The sequence below is a fragment of the Saimiri boliviensis genome, chromosome 13 (assembly GCF_048565385.1).
Source record: "Saimiri boliviensis isolate mSaiBol1 chromosome 13, mSaiBol1.pri, whole genome shotgun sequence".
Lineage (NCBI taxonomy): Eukaryota > Metazoa > Chordata > Mammalia > Primates > Cebidae > Saimiri > Saimiri boliviensis.
The window spans coordinates 50,648,755-50,676,100 of record NC_133461.1 but is presented as its reverse complement, the minus strand read 5'-3'; the positions used below and the strand labels follow the sequence as shown (position 1 = coordinate 50,676,100).

Below are 27,346 nucleotides of genomic sequence, written 5' to 3'. Positions count from 1 at the left end.
TTGTGATTTGGGTCATAAAAGTGATAAATAATTGTTTATATATTTTCATAAATTGCATGTTTATTTAATTAATCCTGAAGAGAATCTAGAAATTCATTCCAATGGGTTACATAAATTTAGTGTGTTTTTTAGTTCTTTGCTTTTTAATATGAGTAGGTCACACTGTAACTGCTCTTAAATTTAGTGTTCACTGCACATAACAGTTTTTGAAATGTATTTTCATAGGGTATAGGTAGTCATTTGCAAAAATGGCCCCAGTTTTTGATCCTTAAATTAAATGTCTTTCATTTATTTCAAAGAATTATGGGTTTCAAATGCTGCTGCTCCTGTGGGGCAATCTGTAAAGTACTCAACTCACAACATTTGTGGTAAAGAAAGAGTTTTGTTACATTACACTTTCCAAATAGTAACCACATCTTCCTCATAATTTTCATGGTAAAAACACATTAGGAAAGACAGAATTACTTTTAGGTATAAAATGTTCCAAGTTTGCATATTCTATAGTGCTTATAATGAATTTATATTGGCCTTTCTATTGTTTGATAAGGTTGTCGGCTCCCCCCAGACTGCCGTCTTTGTCACAAAGGCAGTTTCTCTGTGAAATATTCGTAACATGTGAGGTTGGTGTCAACGTGCTGTAATTGGAGGCCTTCCAGGATTCATCTTAGCATTTGAATTAACTGCTGTATTTTGGAATTTTCAGTTTAAACCAATACCTGTGTTGTCTGGTTTCACGGTCTGAGAACAGTATTCTGTGCTCTTTGGAATCAGATCTCTAATAAATAATATAGCTCAATTTCATCACATATGTTTTCCAAAGATTTTCAATCTCTTTCTAAAATCTTCAATACTAAGCAGCAGCTCTAGCTAGCACCTATGCACTGCATTAGGAAAAGGCTTAGATAGTAAAAAGATAGTATAAGGCTTTAGGAAAAGAATCAATGGAAGAAATAAAGTGTAGGAATCTTCAATTTCAGCAACTACTTAGGTCCAGAAAATATTTCCTTCCCTTGTAAAAGGTTAAGGCTCTTTGAAGAAAATGTTATCTTCAACAATGGAAACATACATTCTAATTCTGGTCCCCAAGTTTTTAAGAAAGCCTGAAAGCTTAAAATAGGACTCTTTCCCTTTTGTACTCTTCTGACAAACTATGTACGTTTTCAGTGTAGAGACCACCTTACAATTTTGGGGTACTTATACTCTTCCTTAGGGAAAAGAGAGTTGGCATTGTTTCTTGGCTGCGTATAATTCATTTATATCTTCCCAGTTTTTCCTCTCTGATCTCCTCTCTGTGTATCTGTCAGCAGTGGTCTCCTGGGAGTAGCACTATGCACTTCATTAATAAGAAGGGATTAAAGAAAAAAGCCTCAGTCTCCTAATACACTTGGATAATTTGGTGCCATCCACAAGGCGATAGACCCCTGCTGCCTAGATGTCATTAGAAAGGTACAATTTCATTACTTTTTACTGGCAGAGCCTTGAGTCAAATACAAAATATGTTGTCTCATATGTAGGGGGAAAAAAAGTGCTAAAGCTTTCATTCACTTCATGCCCCTAGAAATAGTAGAATGCAAAAATATATTTTATGTTTTTCACGTTTATATTGCCTTCCTTTAGTAATCCTTGAAATCATGCTTCCTATTAAATATTGAGCAAAATAAAGATTAAAAGAAAATTATTTATATTCTTAGATCCCAAATGAGATTTATATATTTTTATTAATTAACACACTTGTTTTGAATACCTACTATGTGCCAGGCTCTCTGCTATCTACTAGAAAACAAATTACAAAAACATCATTCACTTTTTAACCCTAACTTATTGAATGCTATAATTGGAAGTGAGTGTATATGAAATAAACCATATGGCAGAATAAAAATGATTATAAGCCAGAATATTATAAGTGTATTCAAAAAATCTGTTTAACACTTCCTTGTTAACCAAACATTTTAAACTGACATGTTTGCTGATGGTGGATATTACGTTTTGAACTGAACCACCCTGATTTTAAGCCTCTAAGTGGCATATTGTGCAAACATTTGAAATGATGGTGCAAACCATGTCTGGGAGACTTGCACCTAGTTTCTATAGGTGCCGTCCCAGCCAGGAAGTAACCACTGATGCAGTGTGTGGTGTGGCCACGCCCCCTGAGAAAGGGGCCCGGGATTTAGGCACCTGCGGTATGCCAGTGGTACTCCCAGGCATAACACTGGTGTGATGACTCTCTGGGAATCTCACACATTACTCTTTCCTAGCACCGAAGAGAATCAGGTTTAATAATGGTCCATTATCTCACTGCCACAGACACACAACTGCCATTAACACTAAAAACTGACACATAGTTGGAACCATTCTTGAGAGAAGACAGCCCTTGATCATCAGTTATTTATCAGTCACTCCTTGCAGTGATGGGTTTCTGCTTTACTTCTAACAGCTTTTGTTCGGTGAAATTGACATTTGCAGCTCTTTGTCTAAGATAACAGCTAGACTAGACAGTTAAGATGACAGAAACTGGGGTTTCTGGAGAACATTCTACTGACAAAAGGCAAAGTAGGACAGAAAAACAAATTATTTTGACAAATAAATAAGTCAGTAGCAAAAATACTTAAAAAATGTGTTGGGTTATGAACAATATATCCAGAAATGAAAGATTGGTTGTCTAGTAAGCTTTGAATACAGAGTGATCTGATGTCTTCACCCTTTTATTCTGCAACCATCTCGTACCTTGTCTGTCAGGCATTTTAATTCAATCAAATATCACTACATTTGGAGTAAACATTATCAACAAATGTTATGAGAAGTAAGAGTACAGAGATTGGGACAGGGCAGGATCATTTTACACCTTCTAGAGTAAGCAAAACTTAGTAATCAACAAAAAGCCAGGACTCAACTAGCAATGTTCTTGTTATCAAAAATATGTCTCAGTTAATGTTTAAATATAGGTAACCAAAGTTACAAACAAAAATCCCCAGTTTTGACAATAAATTTTTAAAAAATAAGCAAAGTGATAAAGGGGTTAAAAGCTTAGATTGTTAAACTTGTGTGGTGCATTTGAGGGTGTGCACTGAAAACAGATCAACCATTTGATACCAGAATACAGATTTCCTTTTTGTTTGTGATTTTTATATGATGGTAACTTTTCCTCTGTGTCTACAAGATTTTACAAATCTGCTTGTCTTGAATCTCAATAGGTGCCCTTATGATTTGGGAAGAGTTTCTGAATATTGTTCTCAAATTTCTGGGCTTTAGTTCCACATTACCTTGGGCATTGAGGAGGAAGAAGAAATATTATGAATTGAAGTTAGAATTTAAACTTGGGTATTTGTAATATAGATGGAAACAACTAATTAGCAGTAACACTTGCTAATGCTCTTTTGCTGAGGTAGTCTATAAATAAGGGATTGCTTATAAAAGAAATCACTATATTTTCTCTCTTGAATGTGCATGACTGGGATATACTGTATTTTGCCATTGTTAAACTCAGTTTAACAGAATACATAATCAAATAAGAATTGACCATACTAATATCCCAGTAGAGGAGAAATAAGCTGATAGATACATCTTTTGAGTTCTATCAGGCAAGACTTAACCAAATCTTGACACACATTTAGAATTGGTTGTTAACGAACAGTAACTAGGTAAAATAGATATATATTTGTGTAAGGATATTTTAAAACTATTTCTTTTTTTAATTTGAAATTCACAATAGATTTCTTTCTTTCCTCCTTGCTAAATAATGAAATATTTATTATTTAGACTAATAGGACATGAAACAACAAACCTGCACATGTGTAATTTATAGCAAATCTGTTTCCTTAATGGGTGGAAGGAAATCTGAGGACAGTTCTAAGGGGTCTTGTCTGCTTTCAGTGCGATCTTCTAGTCATACTGAAGACAGTACCTCTCCGGACTGGTCTTTCCCCTTCTTCTCCTCTCCCCGGTCAATGTCAATCACATGCACCACTCCAGGTTTTAGAATCAGGTCATCCGTCTCTACCTGACTCCTGTTGTCCTCCACCTCCATGTAGCTTCCTTTTGTTTGCTGGGCGGCTTTGCTGAAGGCTTCTTTAAAACGACGTTTGAGTTCAACATCTGGACAGAAGACGTACTCATAAAGGCCGCCAGCGAGGACAGCTCCTATGATAGGGCCAACCCAGTATATCTAAGGAAAAGATGGAAGAGGATAGAGTATACGTAGAAAAAAACGATTCCATTGGCAGCTCATGAATATAGAATCTAGCTGGGTTAAATTAAGAGTGCTTTGTGTCACGCATCCAAAAGAGGGGAATTGGAGAGGAAATAAGAAAACACACCAAAATCTTTTTTTTTTTTTTTTTTTTTTTTGAGACGGAGTTTCACTCTTGTTACCCAGGCTGGAGTGCAGTGGCACGATCTCGGCTCACCGCAACCTCCGCCTCCTGGGTTCAGGCAATTCTCCTGCCTCAGCCTCCTGAGTAGCTGGGATTACAGGCACACGCCACCATGCCCAGCTAATTTTTTTTTTTTTTGTATTTTTAGTAGAGACGGGGTTTCACCATGTTGACCAGGATGGTCTTGATCTCTTGACCTCGTGATCTGCCCGCCTCGGCCTCCCAAAGTGCTAGGATTACAGGCGTGAGCCACCGCGCCTGGCCAATACACCAAATCTTCATCAGAGATCCATGAATTATTAAACAGCATTTGAACAGAAAACAAGAAAGAACTTTTTGTCTCTTTTCCTCTTTTCATTAATTATGTTCTTTCCATCTTATGATAATCATTAATATAAAGATAGCTCCTCTTTGGTAGTACTGCAAACTAAGTGCACTAATAATTCTTTAACAAATATAGAAAAAAAAAAGAATTTCTGGAGTGTCCTTTTCTTTTCTCAATATTGCCATCTCAGACTGGTGTCTTGCACCATCATGATTATAATACAGACTTTATCTTCTGGGGATTCAGTTATTCAGGTTAGCATGATCAAAGCCAACCCAGCTTCACCACTTAGAAAATTTGAGTGCTTGCATCAGTTACTTAACTTTAAAAGCCTTAATTTCCTCATCTGTAAAGTGGGGATTATAATAATACAAACCTCATGGGGTAAAAAAATTAGATATAATAATACTTGTAAAGTACTGAATAGTTTTTAGTTCATAGTAATCTGTTCCATTTCAGGCTTCCAAAAATTGGTGATTTGATTTAAATGAAAACCTCATGTGTTCATTACTGTGCAGATAGCTTTCATCTATGTTCTTACGATGGTGGTTTGGTGAAAAGACATGAGTTTATGGCTAGTTGAGAAGTAGCAATTCCATAGGATTTCCGTAAATGGAAATTAGTAGTATGTATTAATTATGCACCTAGAACAAAGTTTTGAGTTTGAATGAACTGCAGGCATTTGCTTTAGAGCACATATGTTCTGTAGAATATGAGACATTTATTTAACAGATGCACTTAGGCAACAGAAACCCTGTTTGTTGAGCACTGTCCCTGAACCAGCCATACTTAGCACTTTTCTTGTATAATCTCATTTAATTCTAACAGTAACCTATGAGATAAATATTATTATTCTTCCCGTTTTATGAAAAGAAGAGTGACACTCTGAGAGGGTAAGAAGATGCTTAAAATTTTATGATTAGCAAATGGTTGAGCTGAAATTTCCGATCTGTCTGACTTCAAACCTCTCATCTGAGGCTGGGCACAGTAGCTCATGCCTATAATCCCAGCACTTTGAGAGGCCAAGGGGTTGGATCGCTTGAGTTCAATTCAGCCTGAGCAACACGGTGAAACCCTGTCGCTACAAAATACAAAAAAATAATTAGCCGAGCTTGGTGGTGTGCACCTGTAGTCCCAGCTACTTGGGAGGCTGAGAAGGAGGATCACTAGAGCCCAGGGAGACTGAGGCTGCAGTGAGCCATGATCATGCCACTGCACTCCAGCCTGAGAAACAGAGTAAGACCCTGTCTTCAAACAAAAAACAACAAACAAATAAACAAAAAGCCCTCAAACCAGCCCAAAACAAAATGAAAACCTGCCTTTTGAAACACTGTTCGAAACACTGTAGTATACTGTTTTCAACTATACTACACACTCATTTGAAAAAAATATATGATGGATGCTTTTTTCTTTTTTTTTTTTTTTATTTTGAGACGGAGTTTTGCTGTTGTTACCCAGGCTGGAGTGCAATGGCGTGATCTCGGCTCACTGCAACCTCCGCCTCCTGGGTTCAGGCAATTCTCTTGCCTCAGCCTCCTGAGTAGCTGGGATTACAGGCATGCGCCACCATGCCCAGCTAATTTTTTGTATTTTTAGTAGAGACTTGGTTTCACCATGTTGACCAGGATGGTCTTGATCTCTTGACCTCGTGATCCATCCGCCTCGGCCTCCCAAAGTGCTGGGATTACAGGCTTGAGCCACCGTGCCCGGCCTTGCTTTTTTGTTTAAAACACCCTCTGCAAATTAATCTCAGTTTGCATCCTTGTTGTAAGATTTAAAGAAAATTCAAACTTCAGCTCACGCTGAAGACATAACATTTACAGGGAAACTGTTGCTAGAGTGGCTGGAAGAATCAAGTTCCTTCTCTTGAACATGAAAGAAACCATATGAGCCTTTATCTTCTCTATGCCCTTTTGAAGGAGAAATGGGAGCCCTCCTCTAAATGTCTTTGCTCTTTGTTCCTTTAGTAAGGTCTCATTAGACATATACTAACTCCACAAGCTACAAATCCCACAAGGGAGACTAGAACGGTAAAATAATTACTACCCTTTCCAAAACATCTGTGAATATAGTACCTAGCTGCGTGTTCTCAAAAATAAACAAATCTCATTGTCAAGTTGCTATTTCAAAATGAAGTCATATGTACTTTAAAAAATCTTTATTGCTAAAAATCTAGAAAAATGTGTAAAAGAATAAAGAAAATGAAAGCAATATCATTACAATATACAGAAATAATATTTTAATGTTATTCCTAATCTATCTACCTAAAAATACACTTTAAATTAGTTCTAAATTTCATACAACCATTGCTACAAAAATGGACATTCATTTTCAGAATTAAGTTTGGTATAATATAACACGGGGAAACTTGATTTAATCAATAATCTAAGAATTTTTCTACTATCTATTTAAAATTTAACTAACTTACTGCAACCGACAAGTAATTAATAAAATATATTTTCATCTATATTTTCAAGTGCTCATATATTTAACTAAAAGTTGTTAATTATAAAACAGTTTCAATTTAGTAAGTTGAAGTGAAACTTGTATTTTCATTATAAGATCATGGCTGGGCACTGTGGCTTACACCTGCAATCCCAGCACTTTGAGAAGCCAAGGCGGGAGGATCACCTAAGGTCTGGAGTTCCAGACCAGCCTGGGCAAATGGTGAAACCCCGTCTCTATGAAAAAATACAAAAATTAGCTAGGTGTGGTGGTCGGTGCCTGTAATCCCAGCTACTCAAGAGGCTGAGGTAGGAGAATCACTTGAACCCAGGAGAAGGAGGTTGCAGTGAGCCAAGATCACACCACTGCACTCCAGTCTGGGTGACAGAGCAAGACTCCATCTCAAGAAAAAGAAAAAAAAAGATCAAATACTACTCACTAAAAATTTCCATTTCTATTAATGTGGTAATATTTTTTGAGACATAAATGGAGGTATCTGTGGCAAAATAACTAGTCTCATGGATGGCACTGTTGGCCAAGTCTTGGTTTGAACACTGACTCTCATTCTGTTATTTAATGGTATAGATGACTTTTAAAGATTTGGTACATTTTTCTCAGAAGTGAAAGCACATAGCAGTGGTGCATTTTCTTGTCATTTGCAGCGTATACCATAGATGGCTGGCTGTGACTAGGTTAGTAATCACTGTCTGCATAAACACAAGGGACATATTTTGTTATATTCATGAATTTTTAAAAGTTGTAAGTGATACTTGCAGTATATAAATTACAATAAAAGCTAGCCTCTTTGAAGCAGGCTTACAGGTCTCATATTTTTATTGGTTATTATAAGTTAGCATGTTAGTGGCCTTCATAACTGCTGCATTACTTATTTAATTTTAAAGGATTTAAATTCCTTTGCTGTAGAAAACAGCTAAAACAAAGTTAATTATAATATTTTGAAATGGACACTGCTATTCTCTGGAAGCATCACCACCACATTAATAAATATTTATTTATAATAGGTTAGGCTTGAGACTGAAAAGTGAGCCTTTTCTGAGAGTCATTTATTTTTCCAGTTATGGTTATGGTGATAATAGCATAAACGTTTGCATTATTTGACACCATCTGCAGTTCAAGTACTTGCAACTTACACACTATTAATTGAGTTTATGCATTTGTAAATGAAAAAGGGTAAATATCTTTGCTATGGGCAGCACTTTTAAGTATTTCATTCATTTGTATTTTTTTTTGCAAGTTTTTTTTTTGTTATTGCTGAGAATACTTTACTTTCAATTATTTAAACACCATATTACCTACACCATGCTGACTTTAACTTGTTCCACATAGGCAACCTCTATATACAACGTATTCTGCTGCAATCTGTCAGATACAGTGTCTAAAATCGTGCAGAGGCGGGAGGATAGCTTGAGCCCAGGAGTTCGAGACCTGCCTGGGCAATTTAGCAAGACCCCATTCTCCACAAAAAGGAAAAAAACAAAAAGACAAAAAATAAAAAATAAAAAAGGAAAAGACTATTACTGAAGGCCGAGAACAGATAGAAGAGATGTTTTGCAGCAGATCTTTGCTAGTCTTTCCCTAATCTTTATGAAAGATGTAATGAAGTGAAGGTCAAAGTTGGAGAAATCAAGAGAAACTAGTAAGCAAAATAATGAAAGCTAAAAGAGACCCCATAGGTAATTGTCCTCAACTGCAGGAAGATAGGAACTATCAATATGAGGGTTACCCAGTGGTTTTCCCAGTTTCCCATGATAACGGCAGGTCCAAAGGATCGGGCGGGATTCATGCTGGCTCCAGTATAATTGATCTATAGGAAACAAGAAAACAACTTGAGACATTGCTGAAACAGGGCTACTAGTGAGTATCATTCATTGAAACTTGCTATCATTTGTCACTTAGAGAAACCTCAAGATGTTAGCAGCTATATCAACATTCTTATTGCACAGTTGGAAAAATTATAACCTAAAATGGACAGTCATGGTTGGATACTAAAGAGCCACTGCTATAAAACACATCATCTTCAGGCCAGCTAGAGTGAGGATAAATGAGATGGGATCAATCATTTAAATGGACTTGGAAACTTACTGCAAATAAATGTCCAATTGCAACAGAAAATCCAATTGCTAAAGCTATTGAGCCAGTGACATCAGTCCGTTTGGAATCACAGCTGGCAAAAATAGTAAACACCAATTGAAATGTGATTATCAACTCAACTAGGAGACCATGACCAGCAGTAAGATTTCCGTGAACCTAGAGAGAGAAAAATATTCCATCAGAATTGAAGCAAGAGTATTTTCAATGAAAATGTATTAATATCATCGTGAAAGGCACAATTTATCCCTGTAAAAAGCAAAGGTAAGTCTTTTATCCCACCTTCAATTGAGACCTTCCTTCTCTCACCCCCCAAAAAGGAAGGAATAAATTTATATTCATTTTGCGTCATTACAGATAATTACTCTTACGATGACTAAGCAGGAGTTTGTGCTGAATGTCCTTTTCTACAAAGGAAGCAAGTTGTGCCACTGCAGCACTTAACTTGTAAAAGAATTTCTTGAGAGCCTTGTAGTTTTATAAGGCAATGATTAAATCCATTAATTAGGTTTAAATTAATTAATATATATTTCAATTAAAATTTAAGCCATGTGAGTTTTTTTTTAATCAGCCCTGATGCTGAGCTAACAACTGATACTCCTAATCAGCTAAGAACAAAATGAAGATCAGATGTCTGTTTTTTTAAGTGTAACCCTTTATGTAGATCATTTTACATCTTATGAACATGACAAAAAATAGTTTTTTTTTTCTGCTAGTGAACAAATAATTGTAAGAAAAATGTGTTAAGCTAAATATAAAGTCAATGTAGTAACTGGAATGAGAGAAGGAGAGGAAAAACCAACACAATTTTTGGACCATCTAGATTTGGTTATTTTTAAGGAATTCAAGAGCAAACAATGATTTCCTGCAGATATACATAAATGCTGTCAGAATCAGTTTTCACTCTATTAAGAATCATCAAAAATTCCCTAGGAGTGAATTAGCTCTTTTAGGGATGTCTCTCATGCTAGCTACCAAGGCATCATTTAGCAAATAGTTGGCAAGAGGCTTGGAGTCCTAGTTTGAAAATTGCTGAAGACCCTACCATGGTGACCCCCAGGCCTCCCACCACACTGGGAGGTGTGACCAAGTAAAGGATTCCTGCTCCAATGATGGCCCCCAGGCACTGGGCTGCGATGTAGAAGACGGACTTGGCGATGCTGATCTTCCTGGTGCACAGCATGGCCACAGTCACTGCAGGGTTGATGTGGCCGCCGCTGATGTGGCCAAAACACTGCACCATGGTTGCAATGCTGAGTCCAAAGCAAAGGGAGATGAGAACCATGTCGCCCGGTAAAGGCTTTTCTCTTCCACCCCAGTTGATGGTGGATCCCAGACTGAGGAGAACAAAAATAAGCATGGCCAGAAATTCCGCTGTGACTGCTTTCCAGAAAGCTTGAGTCCAGACTCCTTTGAAAGCCACCATGATGTTCTCTCTTGTACACAAAGGTCCACACTTACTGAAAAGAGAAACAAATCAGTATCAGAAGCCACTACACCTAGGTTTATGAATCTAGGTGAGGGGAACAGGTCCTGCCATCATGGGTTCCTGCGGGCAGGGACTGCTGAGCGTGATTTGTGCACCAAGAAAGAATGCTTCTGGAAAAGCTCTTTCATGAATAGTCAGGAGATTATTCTAGTCTCCTTTGATTGAATATTCAAAGATCATCCAATTTCACTGGAAAATTATCCAAACTGTCCCTAGAAAGGGAAATGTCTAAATCAAATTCCTTAGAAGATGAAGAATAAAATATATTTACCTTGTACTTAATTCCCTTAGAGCAAGTTTTAAAGTTTCAAGTACATTTTCTATGCCACTTATATTTTGAACATAAAGCATTAAAACAAGGTTGGGGGGGTCATTTAATCTTTTCTAGCTTTGCACTCATTGCTTTGCAATGGCATTCTGAAAATCTCCCCCTCCCCCCAGACTCTGGATTAAGGGGAAGCCTTCTAGGAAGCCAGGGTGCTTGAGAAAATGAACTCATTGAGGGGAGAGGAACTTCTGGTAACTGGCGTGGGCGACGGGAACGGGCTGGGCCTCGGCGGGGACAGCGACGCTCCCTCCCTCTCCTGTGCGCCAGGACTGAGCAGGCTGCCAGCGGGAGGAGCCCCGAAGCTGAGGCCGCCCAAGGGACAGCGCGCACCGCCCAGATCTGAGAGCGAGGCACGGGGACGTGTCAACCTCCGTCCCCAGGGAGCCTGGAGCGCCTCTCAGGGGACGGAGCAGCGGCCGTTCCCGGCCCGTGCCAGGCTCCCGGGCGGCGGCCAGGTGCGCACATACACACCGCAGCGGCCCCGGGAGCCGGCCGGCCCGCGCGGTTGCATCCTGGCCGCTGGAGGTGGGGAGAGATGGGGGTGGGGATGCTTTTAGGGGAGGAAGGGCAGCCTCTCCTCGTGCCCGACCCTCTCTCACCCCTTGTCTTTGACCGTACCGCACAGATAAACCTGCCAAAGGGAGCCTGGAGGCTGGGGTGTGCCAGCAATGCCCCGTACCCTCCCGGCCTTCATGGGGCAGAGCTGGGGAGTCAGGAAGAGGGGGTGTGGCCAGGGAAACCTTGGGCTCCTGAAAATGCTCTATGGAAAACGGCTTTTCTATAAGGCCTTCTTGATGGCTTTGCTACATGGGCTTAGAGGACCGCGTGTCTCACCTTGCGGAGCTTCTCGTGGGAGGATGGTGGGCAGGCAGTCTGGAGAGGGAGGGCGCTTTCTTCCTCCAATCGAAATGCCTTCGGAACAGAGAAGGGTGGTTTAAAGATACTGATGCTAACTGCTCATTCTGGCATGAAATGGCTAGGATTCTCCTTTTGGGGGATCAATTACCCCAGTTACCCTATTATCTAAGACTTTTGCCCTTGTCCTTTGCCTGTGATACTCATGACAGCCAAGAATTATGGAGAGCAGTTACCCGAGAATCTAATCGCAGAGGACCCTGTAAGGGGTTAGGCGAGAAAGCCAAGTACTTTAAGAGATTAGGATTATTGTGGCTTTCCCTTTCACAGATTGTGGGGCCCTCATTTCTCCATGTCACTTAACGTTCCCGGGAGCTTGCTTTCTGCATGGGTAGTGAGGAAGTGCAGTGCCAAAAACGGTGAGGGAATGCTCCCTTGACCTTTCGAGCTCAGCCTAGCCTTTAGTTTGCTATGGGGCTTTGCTTTAGAGAGAAATCCTTTTCTGCCCAAGCCCGCGTGGCAGGAAGGCTCTAAGGGGAGCGGGGGTGGGGATGGTGGATGGGGGGATGGGGGGATAGGGGGTGGGGGGTGGGGGGGTGGCTGGGGCAAAGGTGGGGCGGGGAGTGGCCAGCCACATCCCACATCCCAGTCATCCCCTGCCCCAGTGAAGCAAATCTCAGAATTACGGTAAACCCCAGGTGGGATGACAACCGACATCATACTCTCTAGAGGAAGAGAATGTAAAGAGACAAAAACGATACTTGGAAGGGGGCAGGAAGGGAACCCTGGAGGAGATGTTAAAAATATTCCCAAAGAGGGTAAACTCAGAAAACTCACACATTGAAGTTAGGAGAGTCACTTCTGAACTCACCGGCAGCCCAGGGCTGTAGCCGGGATAGCAAAGGGGACAAAATGCGATCACAGATGCTGTTGTCTTTGGTCAGGGTTGGTGGGGAAAAGGAGGAAGATAAAGCAGGAGGCTAAGGAAGCTGGGTGGGCAGGAAATGTCCTTTTCAGCCACACAGGAGACAGCAGGAGAGGTGGGATCCAGGGAAGGCCAGCCTCCCTGCCCAGCTCTTTCGCCCCTCACTCTTGCCATTTCCCCGAGTTCTTTCCCTGCTTGGTCTCTCATGCACCTGTCTACCTCTCCAGAGACCTAATTTAAGAAACTCAGTTGCTCTTTCAGCCTCAAATTTTCATCAGCCAGAGGAATTTAAAACACAGTGCGAAACACCAAAACAAATAAAACATAAACACACTCTTTAAGAGTGTCTTTAGCATCTTTTTTTTTTTTTTTCTTTTTAATCCACGAAATCTGATCTCCTTCCTAGGCAGATGGACCAGCCTCAGTTGGCTGTGAACCCTGAAGTTTGCTGGCAGCATATACATGTCTCTGGCTTTCTCACCCCAGCGTCACCCATAGCACCCTGTCTTTATTGTCAGTGTTGCCTTACATGTTCACACTCACTGAAAATGATCAACACAATTTGTTTTGCTTCTTTTGTCCCAGAACAAAGGGGGTTTGTTGATGTGACCCGGTTGTACCGAATCGGACACATTACTTTCTAGCTGAACACTCAGCCTCATCCACTCCAGGACAGCTGAGCATCTGGTTGAATAATTTTTCTGATGAAGCATACTATAGCTAGGTTTACCTCCATAGGGTGATTTTCTTGGGCTCTTGCAGATCTCAAATATATGGAGGATTTGGCTAAAAAGCATCCCCTTTCTTCTAGCTTCTCTATGCATCTCTTCTGAAAATGCCCAGTACTTGGATTGAAAAGAACCACCCACCTGCCCCATAGCTGCCTTCTAGATTTTGCCTAAGAAGGCACAAATATCTGTAATAAAAGAGACAGAGTTTCATCTTTTGGCCCTGAGCATTGTTCCTTTAAGGCAAAGAAGGACTTACCCCCACCGCCTTGCTGTGGGTCTGTCACTCATGCCTTCCCCAGCCAGAGTGCAGCTCTCATTGCCTGCGTCGCAGCTCCCTGTGTGCTGGGAGTCAGATTACGGCCACTCGTCTGATTGGGTTTTTGGAGTGTTAGGGGTGGAAAGATTCTGCACCATGTGGCAATCGCTAAGTTATATTTGAACTTGAAATAACTTTTCTGTACCTGATCACTGTAGACACAGGGCATTTCAGGAATGCAAAAACATTTACTTATATTATGTTTATTTATTTTTTTTTAGCCAGTGATTTTTGAAAATGAAGATTTCCTCAAATCTTTATTTGAGTTCTTCCTACCACGAAGAATTGTCCAAAATTTGTCTTGTTTGGTTATATGTTGTAGTTGAAATTGGGCAACTATTAGAAAATGAATTTGTTATTATCCAGCAGTTGAGATGAATTGAGATAGAGATGAGACTATTTGAATTGAGATTGAGATAGAGACTGTTTTTGAGCTAATGAGTTCTGTTTGAAGTTTTTGGTTTGAGAAGAAGCATTTGAGCACAGTATATAACTGCAGCTTCATTTATAACACAGGCAGCACTGATTTGGACAATAAAAATAAGGAAACATAGGAAATAAGACTGCTCTAGGGTGCTCACCTGACTGTTACATTAATAATTTGGGGGTAAGAAGTATCACATTTAAAAAATATCAAGGCTGGATGGGAATGAAATCATGGGGAACTGTAGGTAAATGTAACATCTGGAAACCCGGTCACAGGAGTGATTATGTAATTTGCTGGTCCCAATGCAAAATGAATGTAGGACACTTTGCTAAAACATTATTAAAATTTCAAGATTGTGACAGCAGAGCATAAATAAAGGCTGGGTGCTTCTAAATGCAGGACCTTGTGCAGCTGCACAGGCTTCATGCTTATGAAGACATCCCTGCCTAAGGAGTCTGGTGAACTCTGGAAGGTCTAACCATTAGCTACCTGCATCACCATCTTATTATTTTTTCTTTAGATAGACCTTAGATGCATGGGATTAGAATAATCAGAAGCCCTGGTTTATGACACTCATCATCACTCATGCATGTATGGCCCTCTTCTTTTCTAAGAGTTAATTATAATGACTTTTAAATAGTATCATGAACATCTATGAACCCATTACTCAACCCAACAACTAGAACGATGAAAATAACTCACAGTACCTATGGACGCCTCCCTTTTCCCACTTTGTATTTCAGATTGGATATTTCTTTTTCCAGAATGAAGTATGACAAAAAAGAAATACAGAAGAGAGAAGAAAGACTGTTATACTTTTAAACCCAGCTACAGTTTTGATGTTTTGTTGCTTTCATTTATGTGCTTTGAGACATGGGCATGGGTGAAGAGCTCTCATTAGAAAGAGGAATTAAAAATTTGAGTGTGACTTTCAGAGGAGCACTTTATTACCGTTTCAAGCATTCTCAGCTATCCAAGATTGAATTTAAGTTCTCAAGAATATGGTTGTACACTGATTATTGTACATCAGTGGTTTCTACCTTTAATATGCTCCTTGGAAGTCAGAATAAATTCTGATGGGAGGGGCAGGGGAAATTTATGTGAATCCACAAAGAACACTTAAAACATTTCATATTGATTCTTAAAGCTGTTTACCATTTGGATTTTAGAATGAGATTTTTAAAAGGTGCAGAATGTTTATTACAAATGGAAAACTGTGACTTGCTAGGCAGATGTGCTAAATGTAATTACTCTGACCCTAAGAAATTTGAGTCAGAAGTGTTTTGAGGTCTGTGAAGCTAAGGCATCATGCAGCCATGTTTAGCTGCTTCCTTGTGAATGAGTCCTGGGGGCAGATCCCCAGGAGTCTACAGAGTGAGGGTCCTTAGGGCTGCTGGTCTGGCCGGTGGGTGGACATTTCCTAGGTCCACTCTTCACAGGGTTTCCTAGGCCCATTAGCATTCTGTGCACAGCCTTGGCAGTTCCAGTTACCATTTTACAAAATGCCAGCAAAACTTGGTTACCACGGTTTCTCAGACTCTTTCCCTGTTTTCTGGCTGGCTGATGCGTTGGCAGTGCAGTTCCTAAGGGATGACTGTTCCCATCAAGGAAGGGGCCACCCTCATTGGCACCAGCTCCTACACTTATTAGTACTCGCAGCAGAGTAGCTTAAAATTGACTGGAGATTAACTCTTCACCTACCAGAGGAAGTTTTTCTTATTAAGTATTGCCAATGATCTTCTTTGTACTTAAGATGCTACTACTGATCGTCCTGTGATACTGTCAGCTCTGTGCCATAGCCAGCTACTTATGTGGCTTTTCTTTGGACTAGGGGCAGAAATTTCCCACAGGATTGTCTGTGGCCTTACATGCAGAATGTGATGATGGAGGAGAGCAGCGATACCGTGCTTGTGGTGTTGGTGGGTCCCCAGGAGGTGGGAAGGTCTGGTGAATATGCGTAATACCTTCTACACTGAAGTGTTTTGACGTTGACCTGGATCCAAGTGAGAGCTGGAATCTAATTTTTCCCTCCACTGATATGTTTAAAAGGGCCCAATTCATTAAAAATTGAATAACAATTTATTAATTAAATCTTCTTAACATTCTCACTGTATAGTGTCATGATCTTTTGGGGGAGGATAGTTACATGGCACATTGATTTAAAATTTGTCTTTATGCCAGACCACCTTGTGAACCTTTAGTTCAATTGCCTGGTGAAGTTGTGGGTCAGTAACACATGAGGAACCAGAGAGAAGCATAAGTGAAAATGACAGGCACTTAGCAAACACCAGCTAATTGACACACTTTGTTTCTGAATTTTTAATCTATGACACCATGCTATTTTCCTTGGGTGCTGTTGTATATCTTTGGGATTTGTGGACTCCTTTTCCCTTCCTCGCCCTCAGAACTTTTAATATTTCTTCATGTGTTCAGAGATTGAAAACGGAAACAAAAGCACTAAACATGCCAGCAATGCCTCAGTACCAGACGGGAAGTGTCTCCAGGCTGGTAGGGGCAGATTCAATCGCAACTCATAAATCTTACTTTGCTTTTCATGAATCTCAGCATCATGAATTCCCCCAGAGCACTTATATATCAGTATGTTCATTAAAAACAAACAAAAAAACAGAACAAGAACAGCAGCGGCAGCCACAACCACAACCATCACGATGAAGAGCTTAATGGGACTTCGTTCCTTTTTCAAGGAGGCTTTCCCTTATGGTTATAATTCGGGGTGGCTTCCAGAAATGGAGTTCACCACTGAAAGAGTAAAATAAAAATAATGATCACATAACAGCAAGGAATCAGAGTATTTAACTTAGCTTCCTGTTCCTTAGTGAGGTAAATTGGAGGAAACCTCTCTTTCCGATGGTTGTTGAATCTCTTACAAACACGGTAAATCTCTCTCTGTGCCCCCACACCCCACAGATCCAGGTTTTCATGTTTGGTATAGCAGGCACATTTTTCTTGATTCAGATCCAGGCGGATTCTGCTTTGGCAGAGGAGTTGTACTCTGCTGACATTTAAGGCAGGAATTCCCTGGGAAAATAGTCAAGAGATTCTTTTGGAGCTGCTGGAAAAGCTCCAAAGGGTTTAGGGTTCCCTTCTCTAGGCAAATAGGGAGAGAGAACGGGAGGGAGGGAAAGAGAAAACAGAAGGACTTTATTGAGTGACTGTATTTCATCTGAAGCTGGTACAAAAAACCAGAAATGTGGCTGGATGACTGGATACTTTTCTTACACCTTATCTCTTCCCCAGCTAATATGACAGCTCAGAGTCTGGTTGGGCATTTAAAAAACAGCTCAGACTTCCATAGTAGACAGTCAGTTCTCTGGGAAGCAAAGGACTTTGGGATTTAATGGTGGGGGGGAGGGACCAAAATGTTTGAAATGGTTAATTGTCTGAAAGTAGCCTGTACTAGTGATTGTTTTAGAATTTAAATTAAATTCAAACATATTAAAAACATAGCCAACATTTTGGTGACCACTGTCATCTACAGTGATCATTATGGAAGGGCTCAGAGGACCCATATTTTTAACAGAGTGACAAAGATGTTTCCAGCTTCAAGGACAGAAAAGATGTTTAAAATCCTGTATGCATGGGGTATGACAGGCAGAGAAGGCCAAAAACTAGGTGGTTTAAAAAAAATGCTTTCAGAATAACGCTAGAAACAGAACACTTATTAAAGGAGCAGAAGTGTCCATAATCTGTGACCACAAAAAGGAATGACTGATCGCAACAGTCAAGCGGTTTAGAAATGCCCTTAGGTGACCTTGCTAATAATTCAGACACTTTCTCTTTTTCCTTCCTAAATAATTATGCATCCTTCTCTTTAACCTCCGTACTTTTTTCCCCCACATTCATACAATCAGGAAAGCACATCTGAAATTCACAAGGCCTTAGAGGTGTCAAGTCTCTGCGTTACTGGTTTGATCTTTCCTGAATGTTCTTATCTCTTGCTGCACGTTGACCCCTATTTCTGCTGCAGGGAGTATGCTGCGACCACGCCTTGTCAGGTCCCACCTTGGAGCCAACTTCGGTGGTTCTTTTATCCTCAATCCCCTTCCCTTCTCTCTCTGCCACAGGATTCTCTGATTCTTCTTTAAACGATCCTCAGTATTTATCTCCTTTATGAAACCTGCTTGTGGCACACTTGCTTGGTTCTCGTCACGTAAGCCCCTAAACAACCTGAGAGCTTACGTGATACTCTGCATTTACAACTGGGTAAAGTATTGACTCATTCACTGATGTTTTGATGCCGCCTTATATCTCTTTTAAAATATAAACCGTAGTTATGGGAATATATGTCTTATGAAATTTCTTACTGTGTTGATGATGATGATGATGATGATGATGATGATGATGATGAAGTGATGGTAATGATTTTGTTGATGATACCATTGTGTAGTGGAAGAAGAAGGGTAAGAGTTGGCAATCTTGACTCAATCATTTGCCTTCTCTTGGCTGTAGACCCTTGACCTCTTGGAGCTCTGTTTTCTTCCTCTGTGAAATGGAACAGATAATTATCTGTTCTGTGTTTTTGCAAATTTATAGGAAATCTATAATGCCCTCTGTGATGCTTTGGTCTGTTTGACCCTTCTAAGTCTCATGTTGAAATCTGATCCCCAGTGTTGAAGGTGGGGCCTGGCGGGAGGTGTTTGGGTCATTGGGGTGGATCCCTAATGGATGGCTTGGTGCCATGCTTGCAGAAGTAACTGAGTCCTCACTCAGTTCCCATGAGAACAGGTTGTTGAAAAGATTCTGGCATCTCTTCCTCTCTTGTTTCCTCCTCTCACAGTGTGCTCTCCCACGTGCCAGCTCCACTTCCCCGTCCACCATGAGTGGAATCTTCCCGAAGTCCTCCAGAAGCAGTTGCTGGTGCCATGCTCCTTATACAGCCTGCAGAGCTGTGAGCCAAATAAATCTCTTTTCTCTAAGAACTGCCCAGCCTCAGTTACTTCTTCATAATAATACAAAAATGGGCTAAGATATCCTTCTCACCTCAGTCTGGTTTGGGGCCAACTTCTGTATACTTCCATAACAGTTTGGGCTCCCAAATCCGGTTGTAGAATTGTTCCTAGCATGCTGGAATCACTTGTTTACTTTTAACTCTGACACTGGCCTGTGACGGTGGCAGTGGGAGTAGGGAACACTCTCTGAATCATCTTACTAATTAATCAGTTGAATTGTAAAGATTAAAAAGAATTGTGGAATAAAGTGAGTATGGCTCAAATAAGGCAGTATCAGCAGGAATGCTTTGCAAACAGCATTAATAAATGTAAGGATATGATGCTGAGGCTCATAATTTTATAAAAGGCATTCAAGCCAGGTGTGGCAGCTCATACTTCTACTCCCAGTGCTTTGGGAGGTTGAGGCAGGAGTATCACTTCGGGTCAAGAGTTCAAGACCAGCCTGGGCAACATAGAGAGACCCCTGTCTTTACAAAAAAATTTAAAACATTAGTCAGTTATGATAGTACCCACCTGTAGTCCCAGCCACTGGGGGACTGAGGTGGGAGGATTGCTTGAGCCCAAGAGTTTGGAGCTGCAGTGAGCTATGATTACACCACTGCCTTCCAGTCTGGGTGCCAGAGTGAGACACTGTTGCTGAAAAATAAATAAGTAAGTAAAAAAGGCGTTTGCTTATGAGTTAGGTGGGAAGAGATAGCATGGGGAGAAATGACAGATACAGGTGAGGGGACGGAAGGCAGCAAACCACACTGCCATGTGTGTACCTATGCAACAATCTTGCATGTTCTTCACATGTACCCCAAAACCTAAAATGCAATAAAAAAAAAAGAAACGTATGCACATCAAACCTTGAAAAAAATCGTGTATTCTTAATCTTATCCAAATTACAGAATGCAATGATTAATCTTTTCTAGCATAGGTAAGGACTTAGAACATTACTAACATTAATGATAACATTTCATAAACTTCAAATGGGTATAGATAATTCCATGGCTACATTTTAGAGTTTAAGGCAGAAGTAATACATTTTAAAACTTTACTTTGTTTTATGGATTAACAAATATCTTGCAAATTTTATTAAAAAGTAAGAAGCTGATTAGTATGTCATCTCCTTGTTGGTGTCTTAAGTCTTTGTGGTTGGTAATAAATGACATTACTGTGTACTGCTGCAAATAACACTGTGGAAAATTGATAACTTGGCAGAATTATGGTTTCTAAAGTACAGGTACTCCTCCGTGTCACCTGGCAATCCTGTACGGGTTCAGAGTAAAATCTTTCTCGCTCTCCAGTCAGAACCCTTGCTGAGACAGAAAATGACTCTGGCTTCCCTAAGCATAGGAAACTTTATTGAAAGTATATTGAGGCTCACAGAATTGTGGAGAGGATGGAGAGCCAGTTTGCAAGTGGCAACACCCCAGGCAGCTCCAGAAGCTGGAGGCAGGACTGGCACGTCGGGTGCTGGAATGGATAGCCTAGCCTGCCAGCCTTCCTCCTCTTCTGGCATTGCTGCCTTCAGAAGTGAAATCACAGAGGTGAGCATGTGATACTGGGTCAGGAAGACAGGTGACTTCCATAGAGGGAGAGAGTCACCAGGAATTCTCCTCCTCCCAAGGCCACACTCAGTGGATGAGAGGTAATAATGATGGCAGCTCTTTTGTATGATCTCATTTAATCCTTCACACAACTTTTTGAAGGAGATACTATTGCTGTCCCCATTTACAGATACGGAGACTGAGGTAGAGAGAGATGACAGACTGCTTGAAGGTCACGCTGCCAGTGTACAGTGAAGCTGGATTTGAACCATGGCAGTCAGACTTCAGAGTTCTTGCTTTTCATCCTTTACCATGCCTCCTCTTCCGAAGGGCTCTGGGATGCAACTCAGCACGCGGCTTGATGCAGGCAGCTGAAAAACAGCAGATGCCCCTTTGCATCATTCTTGAACCTGCCTCCCTTTACCCCAGTTCTGCATATAACACACGCCTCATTCTTCGCTGGGGAAGTAGAGGCTTTCCACCCAGCATTCTGTCTGCTCTCTTTCACCTACAAACATGACCTCCAAAGTTTCTATAGCCAAAACAAAATTGTGTATTTTCCCCTCCAAATCATATACCATCTCCATTCACCCAGCTACCCCAAGCCAGAAGGTGAGGGATCATTCCTGACTTCTCCCAATCCACACTCCCAATCAATCACAGGATTCTGCCACTGTCACCTCATTAATATCTTTTGCATTCATCTCCTCTTTTTTACTCCATTGTCACCTTCTTAGGTCAAATCTTAATGATTTACACTTGGATTATTAGCCTCCCAGAGGGTCTTCCTCCCACAGCCCTGTACCCCTCTAACCCATCATCGCTGCAGGAGTAAGTGTTCTTTTTTTCTTTTTTTTTAAAGTTTTATTTTGAGATGGAGTCTCACTCTGTCACCCAGGCTGGAGTGTAGCGGCGCGGTCTCAGCTCACCGCAACCTCTGCTTCCTGGGTTCAAGCCATTCTCCTGCTTCAGCTTCCTGAGTATCTGGGATTACAAGTGTGCGCTACAATGTGCAGATAATTTTTGTGTGTGTATTTTTAGTAGAGACAGGGTTTCGCCATGTTAGCCAGGCTGGTCTTGAACTCTTGGCCTCAAGCTGTCTGCCCGCCTCAGTCTCCCAAACTGCTGGGGAGTAAGCTTTCTAACACACAACCTGAAACTGATTTTGCAACTCTCTGGCTTAAAATCCTTCAAAGGTGCTGCCTGTTTTCCAGGTAGATTTCAAACTGCTGACCCTCGCCATTTGATCATTGGCTGCAGGTTCTCCCCACACTTGGCTCCCACCATCCTGACACCCACTTTTCTCTCTAGTTACACGGGACTGTATCAGTCAGCTCAAGCTGCCACAACAATGTGCTATAGACTAGGTGGCTTGAACAACAAGAATTTATCTTCTCACAGCTCTGGAGATGGTCGATCAAGGGTAATTTGGTGATGGGTTTTTCCTGGGGCCTCTCCTTGCTTGCAGGGGGTGCCTTCTTGCCATGCCCTCGCGTGGCCTTTTCTCTGTGTGTGGCCATCCCTGGTATCTCTCTGTGTGTCCTGATGAGTTCTTCTTGACATCTGAATTTGGGGGAGGACATAATTCAGTGCCTAGCAGGGACCTGCCTAACAGAAGTCCTGGAGCTTCTCACATATTCTTTCTTCCCTTCCCTGACTAGATAACTTACATCTCATCCTTTAAAATTCAATTTAAGTTTCACTTTTTCTGTGAAACCTTTCCTGTTCCTCTAATTTTATTTATATGCTGTTTCTCTTTTTTTCCCCCCACAACACCCTTCCAAAATAGCTTCATACTTCCCTATTTCCAAGAGTATAAATATCAGATCCCCTTCATGTCTCTCCCTAAAACATGTGAGTTGTTCCTGTAAGGAGGTATAAGAATCAAAGGCCTTTATGACCAGTAATGAATGACGCAGTAGGAATTGTACACAGGGCTGCTTTAGTTATAATTACATATAGGGTTGTGTTATAATTATATGCTCCATAATTAATGGTTGTTCTTTGGTCTTCTTTTGAAAATAGAGTAAGTTTGTAGAAAAATTGTCTAATTTCAGAATCATCTGATAAAATATTTTAGCAAGCACAGTATCCTGTACTGTTTAACTGGTTAGACTAAAAAAATAAATTTTTATTTCAAATGGGAAAGACTTCTTGAGAAACAATTTAATAAACCAGGAAAGTACTGACATAATGAACTATGATTTGTATTAATATCTGAGAGTGACTGGTACGATAGAACATTGTAACAAAGTCTGAACAGTTTCATAGGCACACTCGGTATATACTCTATGTTTTTGTTGTAATCATTATTTTGTGAATAGTCTTTGTAACTGAGAAAGGGGCATATGAAAATCACCTTATAAGCTTTCAAGAGCAATGTCATTCTTATTTTCTTTGTTGTTAATAATCCCACTTTAAAAATGAGGAATTGTTGTGTGGAATAAATGAAAGAACTCTATAGTGCCTTGATAGAACCAACACTATACCCTTTGAAAGCATATCGTATTGGAGATCTCACAGAATAAGCATAAAACCTCATATTACCCTTTTTACACTGCACAACATTTTGAGTAGCCAAAGTGCTGCCCCACGTGCCTTGTGGCTCGTGAGATGTTAGGGAGGCCAAAAGAGATTGCTGGAATCAGAGCTCATGAATGTCTCAAGGCCTCCGCCTCATCTGAGATCGTTAGGCTCAACTGCAGCTGGACATGGGAATATAGTTCCTCAGACATTTCTGAGTATTGTGTCGTCCTAGGAACCTTTCATTTTGGTGAACGGAGAACGAGTGCTTGCATAGTTGATAAGACTAAAACTCTAATGGTTAGTCATCTGTCAAAATTACATAGTAGTAGAAGACATGAACTATTTCCAGAGTTTGGGTTCTGTAGATTTAGTTCTAATCAATGGAATTTGTTCACACTGGCAAGGAAGCTGAACTTAGATTTTTTTTGGTTGGATCACATCCTCATTACATAATACATTGAGTCAATGGGTCGTATTATATTCTTTAAAAGAGAAAGTGAAACCAGATCTGTTTAACCATTTTTCCGAGTAAAACTGTTTGTTCTCTGAAGCTAAAGGTGGCAAGGTGGTCACTTTCAATGAGCACCTCAATCTTGATCGAGGTGTGTGTACTGTGTACAATTCCTAGTGTGTTGTTCATCTAGTAGAGTTAGATTTCAAGATCAACAGCAGAAGCAGAATTGAATAACTGAATATTTATAAAATTAGAAGATAAAGAGTGGACCTAGCAACTAATAAAGTATTTTAGGACACATTAAAACATCCAGAAATAAATTAGTTTAGACGTTCAGTCTGTTACCTATAGCAAAACATTAAAATTATTGAAATGTTGGGAGTGGATAGGCAGGTGGTTGAGATACCATTCTATTTCTGTATGGTTGAAATATTAAATAAGAAATTAAATACATATTGTAAATGCTGGTTGACATTATCATGTTCAGTGTTCCTGCCCAGCTGCTTCAGCAGGATAATGGGCATAGATTTGTTCACGATTCAGGAATACTCACCCCAAGCTGGAGGCTCCGATGCTGCTCTGTCTTCCCTCCGCATGGCTCTGCTAGGTACCCCAGAGCCACTCCACAGGCTGCTCAGACCCCTGGTACCCACTGCACTTTTTTCTTATGTTTGGCCAGTGATTTCAACTCCAACATTACAATGAAAACAAACCTTTGAAGGGAAGTCCTTCAAATTCCTGCAACCAAATCTCAGAATGTCTTCACGTCTGTCTAATCCCCTCCTCCTCTGTTTCCTATAGGAAAGATATCCCTCTATTGTCTCAGATGAATTTCTCCACTTCTGTTCTGGATCTCACTCTCTCCTACCTTCTCTAGCGCCATTCTCTAATCCAGCAGTCCTCAAATTGAACTAGATGTGTTGACACCATACTAGGAATTGAAACAGAAAAATTTAAAAATATGTTATAATTTTCTTCAAATATCAAGAATAAACTCAATATGTTACCTAAATTTAACTTTTATTTATATGTTTGTTTATTTTTTAAGACAGAATCTTGTTCCGTCACCCAGGCTGGAGTGCAGGGGTGCCGTCATAGCTCACTGTAGTCTCGAACTCCTGGACTCAAGTGATCCTCCTGTCTCAGCCTGAGTAGCTGGGATTACAAGCATGCACCACCATGCTAAGCTAATTTGCAAACCTTTTTTGTTGGGACGGTGGGGGGCTGGTCTCGCTATGTTGCCAGGCTGGTGTTGAACTTCTTGTTTCAAGTAATCCCCTTGCCTCACCTCCTGAAGTGCTGGGACTATAGGTGTGAGTCACCATACTTGGTCCTAAATTGTGTTTGTAAATAAAAATAAAGGCAATCTTCAAAAACAATTAATGGGAAGAGAGCATTATTTTACATTTTTTCAAATCTTTTAAGTCTTATTTAGTAGAAGACAGTTGGATTTCTGTATACGATCTATTGTGAAATAGTTATTTAGTTGAAGTATGATAGAGAGTCCTGACTCACACACATATGTAGTTGGACAAGGGAGTACTCTTTTAATAATCTGTTCAGATAACTGTGGATATTTTTCTTTGATACTATACCAAAATTCAACAAGTGGTACTTTCTTAAAGGCTAGCTGCAATGTGAAATCTGAAAGCATATTAATGAAATTTTCATATCTTGTTACTTTAAAATTCATTCATCTATTTATACTTTGAACTAACTTTTTACTAAGGCATGATTTTTAAGACTATCCATGGTCTTTCAAAAAATATTGGTTGACTGATTTGTGCAGACCATCCAAATGTTGGGATATTTTATTTTATAACATAAAAAATACCACATTCATTAATATTATAACCAATGACATCAGAAAATTTAAGCATTGAGAGCTGTTAAACTCATAAGGCTGATACAAATTTTCCAAATTGTAATTTTTGCTTAAAAGCTCAAATATTAATATTGGAAACAAATTCCATCAGTTTTTCCTGAGATGACAGGCACATTTTGCTTATTTCAAGAAAATGTCTTCCAAACATCCAATTTGAATAGCCGTGGTTTGTTAGCCATTCTTTGAAGTAAAAATAGTATTTCATGAAAAAAGGGGTTAGTTCAACTCACAACTCTGTAGGCCTGAAAACAGCCATCATGCTTGGTCTACAGGAGAAGTGCTTTATATGCAGTTTTCATTTTGTTATGTAGAATGCTAAAAAGATACGAGCTATCAATCAAGATTTAATAAGATTAAAATTTGTGTACTTCACCAAGAACTTTCTTAAATGAAACTGGTGTTGATCTTACTGTTTTTTGGTGGTGAAGAGGATAATGACAGCTGTGACAGCGTGATGGCTCTACCTTGATTCATGCCAGGGGCCAGCAGTTGTAACCACTGCTCTGGTTTGAATGTGTCCTGCAAAATTCATGTGCTAGAAACTGAATCCCAAATGCAACAGTGTGGAAGAGTGGGACCTCTAAGAGGTGATTAGGTCATGAGGGGAGAAAATGAATTAATGCCAATATTCACGGAGCGGGTTAGTTATTGTGGGAGTGGATTTCTGATCAAAGGATGAGTTTGACTCCCTTCCTCTTGCTCTCTTGTGTTTTCTCACTCTTCAGCCTTCCTCCATGGGATGATGCAATGCAAGAGCCCTCGTCAGATGCAAGCCCCTTGATCTTGGACTTCCCAGGCTCCAGAACTGTAAGAAAAAAAATTCTTTGTTCTTTATAAATTACCCAGTCTCAGATGTTCTATTATAGCAGCACAAAATGTACAAATACACCCACCATTGCTTTTGCATAGACAATACAAAAGTCACATGATGAAGTAGGCAAATGCCATCTTATTATTATGACGAATATAGTTTTGATCTCTCAGCATCCCTGGAAAGGTTTTTGGGACCTCTAGGGATATGTAGATCACCCTTTGAGATCCCTAATCTAATTGATTATCTCCTTTTTTTAATATCTTAATTCTCTAATTCATATTGTGTCTCTATCTTTTAAGCATGCTGATGTGTCTCCCATCTTAGAAAAAAATCTTTAAAGGTGACTCCAAGTTGTCTACCAAAGACCATTAAATCTATTTTCCCTTTACAGTCAAATGTCTTGTAAAGAATCATCTCTACTTATTGTCTCTGCTTTGCCTGTCTTCCATGCTCTCCATGACCCCAAATCCAGAGGCCTTCACCACAATATACCCCTTTTTTGAAACATTCACTTTCCTTTCCCACAGTACCACTCTCCAGGTTTATTTTCCTTCCTCTCTAGGTCTCTGTGGTCTCCTTTGCATGTGGGGAAAAGAGTACACTTGTCCCATGTTCTTCCTTTGCTTAAAGCAAAAGTCTTGGGAAAGGTTACTTAACTGGCCATGGCTAAGTAATGTGCACACCCAGCCCCTGCCTTTGCGGTACTGGGGAATGGGTGGTTTGTATCTTTGACTCTGGAAGGTACCCCTAAGGCTGTACTCAAGGGACTTGCTCAAGCCAAAGAATAATTGGATGTTACTTCATTCAGAACTGATAAATGGTCGCTAGGATTTATTCTTCTCTTT

The 27,346-nt window shown here is 40.2% G+C and overlaps 1 protein-coding gene and 1 long non-coding RNA gene across 4 annotated transcripts in view; one reads left to right on the top strand and one right to left on the bottom strand.

The window, feature by feature from the left end:
• The window catches only part of LOC141580804 (uncharacterized), a 262,687-nt gene that overhangs the window by 147,061 nt on the left and 88,280 nt on the right, over positions 1–27,346 (top strand). For all 3 annotated transcript variants that reach the window (XR_012513136.1, XR_012513134.1, XR_012513135.1), the window contains exon 4: positions 26,413–26,494. This is a non-coding gene — a long non-coding RNA (uncharacterized LOC141580804). The remainder of the gene's footprint in view (positions 1–26,412; positions 26,495–27,346) is intronic.
• On the bottom strand, positions 226–13,951 carry AQP4 (aquaporin 4). The gene is made up of 6 exons (XM_010335480.3): positions 13,834–13,951; positions 11,901–11,978; positions 10,295–10,709; positions 9,244–9,408; positions 8,885–8,965; positions 226–4,162 (listed from the first exon to the last, which is right to left on the bottom strand). The coding sequence occupies exons 1-6, from the start codon at positions 13,863–13,865 to the stop codon at positions 3,884–3,886; spliced, it is 1,050 nt and encodes a 349-aa protein (XP_010333782.1). The 5' UTR covers positions 13,866–13,951; the 3' UTR covers positions 226–3,883.